The sequence below is a fragment of the Hylobates moloch genome, unplaced genomic scaffold (assembly GCF_009828535.3).
Source record: "Hylobates moloch isolate HMO894 unplaced genomic scaffold, HMol_V3 SCAFFOLD_9, whole genome shotgun sequence".
NCBI classification, from domain to species: Eukaryota; Metazoa; Chordata; class Mammalia; order Primates; family Hylobatidae; genus Hylobates; species Hylobates moloch.
In genome coordinates, this window is record NW_026652284.1 from 12,473,015 (window position 1) to 12,484,109 (window position 11,095).

The 11,095-nt window shown below is 47.2% G+C and overlaps 1 protein-coding gene across 1 annotated transcript in view; it reads left to right on the top strand.

Annotated features, from left to right (window-relative positions):
• Window positions 1-238: 238 nt before the first annotated feature.
• Window positions 239-11,095, top strand: part of PDPN (podoplanin) — a 35,202-nt gene continuing 24,345 nt past the window's right edge. The window contains 2 exon segments of the mRNA XM_032758981.1: window positions 239-348; window positions 350-528. Coding sequence (XP_032614872.1) covers window positions 239-348; window positions 350-528 — 289 coding nt within the window.

The window sequence follows — 11,095 nt, forward strand, 5'->3', positions numbered from 1 at the left end:
AAAAACCCCGTTCGTTGCATGTGGTCCCTTTCCCTCCTGTTGTTGAACAGAATAAAAGCCCATTTTGCCAGGGCCCGCAGTTCTGGCGGCCCCCGCAGCTGCGGTCCTGTAACTTTAAACCTGGCCTGAGATCATCGTTTTGGCGCCGGCCAAACAGAGCCCGAGGGCGGGCCTAGCGCGCCCGGACGGAGACCACCTTGCGGCCGACCCCGCTCCCCCGCCTCCTCGGGAGAGATAAATGCTGACTCGGCTCGGAAAGTTCTCAACTGCAAAGTTTGCCGTCCCGCTGCCTGGGGTCTGGGAAGCTCGGGCCCCCTCCCGCTCCGGGGCTTCTGCTTCCACCCCTCCGGCCCCCACCGTCGCACTCCTACAGGCTGGGCCTGTGGCCGCGGTGCTTTTTAATCTTCCCCCAGCTCAGAAACTTGCTGCTCGGCCCCCAGGAGAGCAACTCAACGGGAACGATGTGGAAGGTGTCAGCTCTGCTCTTCGTTTTGGGAAGCGCATCGCTCTGGGTCCTGGCAGAAGGAGGTAAGACCCAGCGCAAGTGGCTTCCTGCGGTCGCTGATGGGGACGAGCGAGCAGAGACTTGCTGGAATGCCCGGGCCTGGTATTCGAGGTTGTCCAGGGGAGCGCGGGGGAGCTGAGGGTGTGTGCGTGCCAGGCGGCTGAGCCCCGGAGGAGGAGAGGCAGCGGCTTAGCCGGTGCCAGGTCCCAAAGACGCAGCTGCGCGGGTGTGCCGGGAGGAGCCCCGGAATCCACAGGCTGCGAGGTGGGCAGCAGAGGGGGCCTCCCTCCGAGTCGGCAGCGCCAGAGAGATCGGGTGGAAGGTTCACAGTAGGCAGCCCCGCTTGCTGGCAGCAGTGACTGGGGTTTCCTTCCCATAGGGCGGTGTGTTGGAGGAATATGCACGCCTCGGGAGAAGCTGTATCCATAGAAGGGACGTTCAGGAGGGCTTGGGCCAAGAGGAGGGTTCCCCACTCTGCGGTGGCCCTGGTCCCCCTTGGGACTACCTAGTCTGGCGCCCTGCCTGTTGTTGGACACACTCAGCACCCCGTCACTGGACTGGAAGGGGCCTCCTTTTTCCTCTTTAGAGAGGATGGTGTGTGTGGAAAGAATCCAAGTGGAGGCTTCTGAGAAGTGTGAGTGCATGAGGATTGTTACGCGTTACGAACATTGAGGTTTAAGTGGGTTTGAGCCACGTGTTCATCTTGGGCAACAACATCAGTGGCTGATGCCTGTTGGTGACTCCTTAGGCTTTAAATATATTGGATCCCATGTTGGAGTGGGGGCGTCCACAGCTTCATTACCCTTTGTCCTTTCCTGGAGCCTTACCTTTTCCTGCTGGGTTGCTGTGTTGGTGATCTCCATTGACATCTGTCAACATTTTGTTTCTTTTCTTGGGTTTTTATTTTTCTGTTTTCTCAGTAGAACATATGTTCTGCAGGACGCAGCTACATCCAGCCTTGATTCCCCACGGCCAGAACAATGCCTGGCACATAGTAGTTGCTCACTAAATGTTGGTTGAAGGAATTGTAAGCTAACTCGTAATCTTTGGGGCTGGAGGTTGCTGAGCTGTGCTGTGAAAAGTAAACATTTTCCAAAAATTGAGGATCAAGGTAGGCCTAGGCCCAGAGGAATACTTCTTGGAGAGGGAGCGGTTTGCAGGAGGGGTGCGCCTAACCTGGCCTCCTACAATTGTCCACACAGACAAAAATACCCATTCTCAGGGAAATGATAGAGTACTGCTCTGTGTTGGGCTGTCTGCTTCAAAGGGACTGAGCAACTCTTTTTATAGGGGCCGTGGGTTATTCGTAGCAGTCCTATCTTTGGAACTTCTCTTTCCACTGGAATATATACAGTTCTGTATTTTCAGTTACATTTCCTTTTTGGCGAGACAATGTGCAAATGACACCGTTTTGTGCTCACCAGGGCAAAGCCAGGGAGCGCCCTCACTTCAGCATCTCAGCCCTGCTAAAGAAAAAGCTGCTGGGTAACATCCTTTGTTTTTGTCCAGGGAAGCTTTAGCTGTGATTCCCTTCAGCCAGCTCCTGAATGTCAAAGGTACTCCTAAAAGATGGCGTTAAAACCGAAAAACCATCGTTGGTGCTGGAAACTTGTAGTGAAGTGGTATGGGGGGCTGGCTGAGTGAGGGTGGGTGCTGAGTTGCCTGGCTGCCAGAGGAGCAGAGGCCCAGCAGGGTTTTTGTCTGAGAATAATGAGCGAGGCGACTTGAATATGGATGAATAACATCACTGAGCACAGCTATTGTCGGCTTTTGTTGGGAGCTGGGCTGGGGGGTAATTATGGTGATGAATTTTATGATCCTTTTCAGAAGATCCTACGCCCTACTGGGTTTCCCTCCTCCAGGGTTATAATCTGGTTCAGTTGTATAATCTGGTCCCATGCGTCATCCCTTTGGGTGTTAGTGGATTCAAAGCAGGTCTGTTGTCCACACATCTGGTGTTTTCTTCCATCGTCAGGCCCACCCTCATGCTGAACTTTCATCGGGAAGGCACGTTTTTGGGGCCTCTTCATTAGAGAGTTTATTTTGTGAGATTCTGCAAGCTGCTGCTCGCCGCTAACCCACATGCGCTCTTCCGGGACCAGTCCACCCAGGATTAATCATGTGGCCAACAAATTTCCCTGTGATTTCCCCGAAACGCTTGCCAGTTTGGAGGCCTTGAAATCCTCATGAGTTGTTAAGACTTTTTGTTGCACTGAAGGCACTTAATAAAGATCAGGTCTGTTAGAGGCTTTGTGAAGGAGGCCTCTGCATTGCACTGGTGTAGAAGATCCAAAATAGCATTGAATGTAGAAAAGCACAATATAAAAAATGTGTCGGGGCATGAGAAGGCTAAGTCTGGACATGGCCAAAGGGAGTAAACTCCTTCCTTTCTTTGGCTTCTGTAAAATGAGCAGCACGCAAGTGACTCTACACTGTAGAATTATAAGGACCTCAAGCCTTGGCATGACAGTGGAGGTTCAGGCCAAAGGACACGACCATCCTCTCATTCCCATCGCCTGCCACGTGCTAGGAATGTTTCTAGCTACTTCTTTCTTTCAATCCTCGTAACACCTGTAAATTACACACTCTTATCTCGGAATATACCAGAACTGGGTTTCTAACTTCGAACCTCAAGATCTTTTTACTACACTACTCTGCCATTTGAAAAAAAAAAACAGAGGCTTGGGCATGGTGGCTCACGCCTGTAATCCCAGCACTTTGGGGGGCCGAGGCGGGTGGATCATGAAGTCAGGAGTTCGAGACCAGCCTGGCCAATATGGTGAAACCCCATCTCTACTAAAAAATACAAAAATTAGTTAGGCATGGTGGTGCGCCCCTGTAGTCCTAGCTACTCGGGAGGGTGAGGCGGAAGAATCGCTTGAACTCTTGAGGCGCAGGTTGCAGTGAACCGAGATCACACCACTGCACTCCAGCCAGGCAATAGAGCGAGACTCCGTCTCAAAAAAAAATAAATAAAAATAAAGTAAAGAGGTCAAACTTGAAATTAAAGGTTAACCTCACTTTAAGCCTCTTAAACGTAGAAACAAAATTTCTAAAGATATGAAAATTCCTTTACATTAAATGCTCCCCATGATGTCCTTTTAAGAATGAAATTGTCACAATACATTAAAATAGGATTTATTAATTCATTCTGCAGATAGTTACTAAGCATTTCCTGAGTTTTTGGTGTGTTACTAGATGCACAATTTGAACTGTATGCACTTTTGAGAGAGGCACACCTCACATTCTAAAGTGTGCCCTGCAGTCCTCACCAGCAAAGCAATGAACATGCACTTTTAAATTCCATCAGCTTATCTGAATATTTGTCATACTTCTGGCTTTGGAAAGGAGGCATGCCAGGTTATAACTTGTGGAAATACGACGGGGGAGGAGGAGGAGGAGGGAGAGAGAACTCAACTACTCAGGATTACCCTGGTGAAATTTATTTGACGAATCTGAATCAGATCCTGTAGGGCTTCTCCAGGAAGCCTTGCCACTCTTGGTGCCCCAAAACCTCTCAGGGAAATACCCAGTGTGCACGTTTTATTGAAGAGAATCAACTGATGGAGGGTGCTGGACACTTCCAAGTGGACAGTTACTGCGATGAGTCTTAGGATTCTCATTTCCTGGGCAAGAGATACAGCTCCGTGATTAGGCATTTTATCCGGGGCTGTGAGCTAGAGCCCCGGTAGGGAATAACTGGAATTCTGCCAATTCCATCCAAGGCAGGAAAACAAGGTGACTGTTTCCTTCCCACATGTCTAACCCCAGCGCCCGTCCATTGGCCTGTTGGCAGCCAGCCAGATGATGGCAAGCTCCCCTGAGTGTCAGCCAAAAGAGGTAGGAGGGCTCACCCTCCTTTTTGTCTGGCTGAGTGTCTTTGCCTTGAGAATTACTCAGAGATGGATTTGTCCTTTGAAGTGAATGAAGCTAAGTCCAGGGGGAAGTACGCAGGTATGGCTAACTGGTTCATGTAGTTTTTTGAGAAGCTGAAAGCTGACATTGTGAGGCAATGCTAAATTTAATGAACCCCACCCCCCGCCCAAACACACACACACACACACACACACACACACACACACACACACCCGGAGAAAGATGTAATGTGCTCTTGACCCCCGTCCAGAGAGGCTGGGCCACAAAGTGCCCCAGGCAGTAGAGGGAGCCCAACCCTGAGCCACTGGAGTAATAATCACCATTGTTAATGTTTGCAACATGTACAAATGCCAGTTACACAGAGTGTACATGGGAAGCAGGAAAGGGGCATGCTAGAATATTTTTAACATATTATTGATGAGAACAGGGCACTTCCCACAGTTCATCAGGGTGTCTCCATCCAGGAGAACACAACACAACTCATATTAAAAAAGCTGTGATACAGCGAATATTGTCTTGCCCCAAAGAGAAGGGAATCAGTTTGCCTAGAAGAGAAGAATGAGAATTTGTTGATGTTTAAACCTTCCCTGCCCAAAGAATTAACTGATTTAGCAAATTTTTAAATTATATATAATATAAACATATATAACTATATATTATATATTTACATATATGTTATATATATATAATATATACATTTTTTGAGGCAGTCTCACTCTGTCACCCAGGCTGGAGTCCAGTAGCACTATCTCGGCTCACTGTAGCATTGACCTCCCAGGCTCAAGCGATCCTCCCACCTCAGCCTCCTCAGTAGCTGGGACCACAGGTGTGCACCACCACACCCAACTGTTTTTGTATTTTTAGTAGAGATGGAGTTTCACCATATTGCCCAGGCTGGTCTCCAACTCCTGAGCCTGCCTTGGCCTCCCAGAGTGCTGGGATTACAGGTGTGAGCCACCATACCTGGCCAACAAATATTTATTGAATAGCTACTGTGTAAGTCAGGCAGTGGGGAACAAGACAAACCCTATCCGTGCTTACAGTTAGTAGGAAAGGTGTCATATGTGGTGGCTGGGGATATTCTGATCTCAGTCAAGGTGGTTCTGTGATGAATCAGATCTTTGTTTTATCACAGTCTGCAAATTTATTCCACCCGACAGCTCCACCCTTTGCTTCTGTTATAAATACGAAAAATAGCATCTTGTGGGGTATCTCACCCCTGAGAAGGGCATGCCTTGGACAGCGAATATGCATACAAAGCGTTGGAAAACAGTTTCCTGTTCTAAATAAACTATTTGGTTTTCTGGCCTCTTGTGAGCTTTGCTAATGGGAAACAGTTTGTTCTGAGCCAAATCTCCCCATAAGATTAAATGTGAATCTGTAAAGCTAAGGGATCTAGATTCTGAATGGCTGGTGTCAATAGCACTAACAATATAATAACAGCTAGCGTTTACTCAGCGCTTAGCGTGTGTGAACCCCTTTCTAAGCCCTGTTTCATTCAGCCCTCACAACAGACCTACTCAGCTGGAGCTTCTTGTATTTTATAGAGGAATTGAGAGACTCAGTGCGGTTCAGTAGCCCACACACAGACGCGGAGCTTGTAAATGGCAGCAGTGAGACGTGAACCCAGGCTGCTCAACCCTAGAGCTCATGCCCCTTACCACTTAGCTACACAATCAGCTATGCTTGGAATAGCTTAAATCCATGTCACGGAGGACACCCAGAAGAGTGAGAGGTTGATTCCTTCAAGTACTTCTTACCTTATGGCAGCAAACCACTTGTACTGATTGATTGATTGATTGATTGATTGATTGAGATGGAATCTTGCTCTGTCGCCCAGGCTGGAGTGCAGTGGTGCGATCCCAGCTCACTGCAACCTCCGCCCCCCAGGTTCCAGCCATTCTCCTGCCTCAGCCTCCCTAGTAGCTGGGATTACAGGCCATGTGCCACCACGCCTGGCTGATTTTTGTATGTTTAGTAGAGATGGGGTTTCACCACGTTGGCCAGGCTGTTCTTGAACTCCTGACCTCAAGTGATCCGCCCTCCTCAGCCTCCCCAAGTGCTGGAATTACAGGCGTGAGCCACCGCGCCCAGCCACCACTTGTTATTTTTACATACATGATTTCTTTCCAGCTTGTATTAACTTTGTTGGTTGCATACATAATGCTGATGATGTGTATACCCAATGCTGGGAGTACTGAATCGAAGGATGCTCTCCCTGTCCCCTTAAGCATTTACAGAGCACACATACTAAGTTAGAGAGGAAGCATATGCTGTGATTGCAGCTTGCAAAGAGAGGCAAGACAGGTGCGTGTTTTCTACACATGTAGAAAGAACATACAAGCAACAGATAAAGTCGTGTCCTGCGCGGCACATGCTATTGTCTGTTGCTAGGGATTTAGAGATAAGAGAGAATCTTACCGTTGGGAGGAGCTAGAAAAAGCCTTGTGGGGAAGATGCGACTTTATCTTGGCTGTGAAAAATGGTGGGGTTGGTTGGAGCAGGTGGCAGGGACAGTTGGTCTGGGTAGAAGAAATGGCTTGAGCAAATGCATGGAAATTAGATCAGTCCGGGTTTTTTGTGGGAATAGGCGTGGGCATTGAGGGCTGGCAAGAGTGGTGGAGGCTGGGGGTTAGAAGGGTTGAGTTGGGCAATGGCAGGAAACTGGGGAGACAGATGAGTCCGTGCTGAGTGGAAGAAGCGGGACCTTTTTCTGTAGGCAGAAATAGAGAATCGGAGTGGCCCATGAATGCTGGTTGTCAAAAGATAATGAAGAAGGAGCCATAGGAGATTGCATCTAGTTTGTGGGACAAGTCTAGGGGCAGGTGCAGTGGAGGGGGGGCGGTCAGGAGGTAAAGAGATAAAATGTGGTGACGACAGAAATTGGGAATGAGACCAAATTTCTTTTTTTTTTTTTTTTTCAGACGGAGTCTCGCTCTGTTGCCCAGGCTGGAGTGCAATGGTGTGATCTTGGCTCACTGCAACCTCTGCCTCCCGGGTTCAAGCGATTCTCCTGCCTCAGCCTCCTGAGTAGCTGAGATTACAGGCACGTGCCACCACACCTAGCTAATTTTTGTATTTTTAGTAGAGACGGCGTTTCATCATGTTGGTCGGGCTGGTCTCGAACTCCTGACCTCATGATCCGCCCACCTCAGCCTCCCAAAGTGCTGGGATTACAGGCGTGAGCCACCGTGCCCAGCGAGACCAAATTTCTAGGAATAAGAGCCAGCAAGACTTACAGTTCAGCATTTCTTGACTTGTTACTAGTCACCTCTTACAGTGCTCCTGACTATATTCACACGTTTAAATTGATATGTAATTCATATACCATAAAATTAACCTATTTAAAGCAAACAATTCAGTAGTCTTCAGTAAAGTCACAGAGTTATGCAACCATCACCACTATCAATTTTGGAACATTTTCATCATGCCCTTCCCCAAAAGCCCCAAACCATCAGCAGTCATTCCCGTTTCCTCCTCTCCCTAGACCCTGACCACCATCAATCTACTTTCTGTCTCTATGGATTTGCTTATTCTGGATATTTCTTATCACTGGAATCATACAATATGTGGCCTTTTGTGCCTGGCTTCATTTACTTAGCATGATGCTTACAAGTTTCATCCATGTTATAGCATGCACCAGAATTTCGTGCTTTTTAAAAAAATTTTTTTAGAGATGAGGTCTTCCTCTGTCACCCAGGCTGAATAGCAGTGGCACAGTCATAGCTCATTACAGCCTCAGACTCCTGGGCTGAAGCCATCCTCCTGCTTCAGCCTCCCAAGTAGCTGGGACTACAGGCTCATGCTACCACACCAAGTTTGTTTAACTTTTTGAGGAACTGCCATTTCTGTTTTCCAAAGTGGCTGCACTATTGACAGTTCCACCAACAATACATGCTGTTCTGGTTTCTCCACATCCTCACCAACACTTGTTTTCTTTCTCTGTGTGTGTGTTTACGTTGTAGCCATTCTAATGTGTACGAAATGACATCTGGCAGTTTCAATTTGCATTTTCCTAATGATTAGTGATGCTGAGCATCTTTTTATGCACTTCTTAGCCAATTGTATATCTTTGGAGATATGTTTGTTTAAATCCTTTGCTCACTAAAGTTGAGTTAAATCCTTTGCTAACTTTATATTATTGATTGAAAGCCTCCTTTGTATATTGTAGGTATTAGACCCTTAAATATATGAATTGCAGACTTTTCTCCCATCCTATGGACTGGGTTGTCTTTTCAATTTCTTGATAGCAACCATTGAATAGCGTTTAAAATTTTGGTGAAGTTAAATGTATCTGTGTTTTGTTGCTTGTACTGTTGGCGTCATCTAGGAAGCTGTTGCCTAGTCCAAGCTTACAGGGATTTACTCTTACAGTTTTAGCTCTGATATTTGGGTGTTTGATTCATTTAGAGTTCATTTTTGTGTGGGCTATGAAGTAGAGGTCCAGCTCCATTCTTTTGCATGTGGGTATCCAGTGATCAAGGTACTATTCGTTGAAAAGATGATTTTTTTTTTTTTTTTTTTGAGACAGAGTTTCACTCTTGTTGCCCAGGCTGGAGTGCAATGGCACGATCGTGGCTCACCACAACCTCCGCTTCCTGGGTTCAAGTGATTCTCCTGCCTCAGCCTCCGAGTAGCTGGGACTACAGGCATGCACCTCCACACCCGGCTAATTTTTGTATTTTTTAGTAGAGTCGGGGTCTCTCTATGTTGATCAGGCTGGTCTCAAACTCCCGACCTCAGGTGATCCGCCCGCCTCTGCCTCCCAAAGTGCCGGGATTACAGGCGTGAGCCACCGTGCCTGGCCGAAAAGATGATTCTTTCTTCACTGGAGAATCTTGGCACCTCTGTCAAAAATCAATTACCCATAAATGTATAGGTTTAATTCTGGATTAAATTGATCTGTATGTCTATCCTGCTACCAGTAGCACCGTCTTGATTACTGCAGCTTTGTAGTAAGTTTTGAAATGGAAGTATGAGTCTACTTTGTCTTTACCAAGATTGCTTTGGTGATTCTCCTGTCTGTATTCTAATTATTTGTGTACATATCTTGTCCCTTAGAGAAGAGAGCACTTAAAAGAGCGTGTGGTAGGTACATAGTAAACATTTGGCAGGAAGAAGAGGGAGGAAACAGGATAGACGCATAGGAATGACAGAAAGCAGATAATAAAAGCATAAAAATCAGGTAGGAGGGATGAGAGATTAGGAACCAACTTGGTAAGGAAAAGGCATTTATACGCCCGGCTCTAGATATGGTAAGTTTGAGGTAAATAGTAAGACACCCAATTTGATGGATCTGATGAGTACCTGGGAAGATAGTCAATTAAGAGTGTCAGAGCTAAGCCCTGGAGATGAAGTTTGCTGCTTGAATTTCCCCTACATTAGAACAAAGGGAGAAAAATGGCAAGGGAAGAACAGAAGAGATCCTCTTAGCCAAAAACAACTATTTTCTAAAAATCTACCAAAGCACGCTTCAAGGTCCCAAACCAGGCTTGGGATGGAAGCCAAGGGACGCTAGTGGAAATGGCCACATTCTGCACATTCCTGCAGGCCTCGTCCTCCTGGGCTCACAGCTGGGCTGTCTGAGCTGCGTGGGGTGGACGGTGAGGTCAGAGGCAAAGGGGCTTCTTTTCTCCCTCTTGCAAAATCAGGGCCTGCTCAGCTGACAGCCCTGAGTGAATCAGCTCAGATTTCCATTCAGTTTCCGAGCAGACGGCAAGTGCTTCCCAAACACACCCCATTGAGAAGCTCTGCTCCAGGACAGCACTTCTAAGGCAGGTTTTTGTTATTTGGTACTAAGTGGCCCTCCCTAGAAGGGGAATGTTCATGACACCAGCCCTAGCTGAGTTCCAGAAAAGTTTATTACAGAGCTGTGATTTCAGTCTACAAAACTGTGAACTCATTTCCTCTTGGACTGAGAATGTTCTGCTTTGGTCAAGAGAAAAACGTCTCCCCAGGTTGAGTAATCTTGGTTGGGTTGTAATCAGCAGCCTCTAATGTGAACACTGAGCAGTTCTGAGCCATGTTTGTGCTTGATGAGTGTGTTGATTCACTCCCATGAACTCTGAAAACTATGAATGTCATTCAACCATTCATTCAGGCAGCAGAGACTGTGCTAGTGGCTGGGCCATAAACTTACAGCAGGATGGGGCGTTGCCCTTAAGGAACTTGTAGATGCTGGTAGGGAGGAGGCAGTAAATGCCAAAATGTTATCAAATTCTCTACTAGTTTAGAGGAGATTACTTTCTCCTGGCAACTTGGAAGAGCTCTGAAGGGAAGTTGATTTTACCTGGGCAATGAAGGAGAGGTGGGGCTTGGAAGGACACTGATTGAGCTAAAAGATGAACCTGCAGGTTGCCCTTGGCAGCCCCTCCTCAATAATCTCCTACAGAAGCCACCATCAAGGGCAGCTCAGTCTACTCCAGACCTTTCTTTAGAAGTAGAAAGGAATATAACAGGGAGCTAGTCAAGAGTAATCGGTGCGTGTGAAGACACAGTGGTTGGGAGCATGGGTTTGAGAGTCTGAGTAGATGGCAATGTCTAATCCATGCGTTGGCACTTGCTCATTTCATGGGCAGTTGACCTAACCTCTTAGCCTCACCGTTGTCGGCTAAAAAATGAGGATGATACTAGTTTGCAAGACTCTGTAAAGAACAAGAGAGCGGCCGGGTGCGGTGACTTATGCCTGTAATCCCAACACTTTGGAGGCCGAGG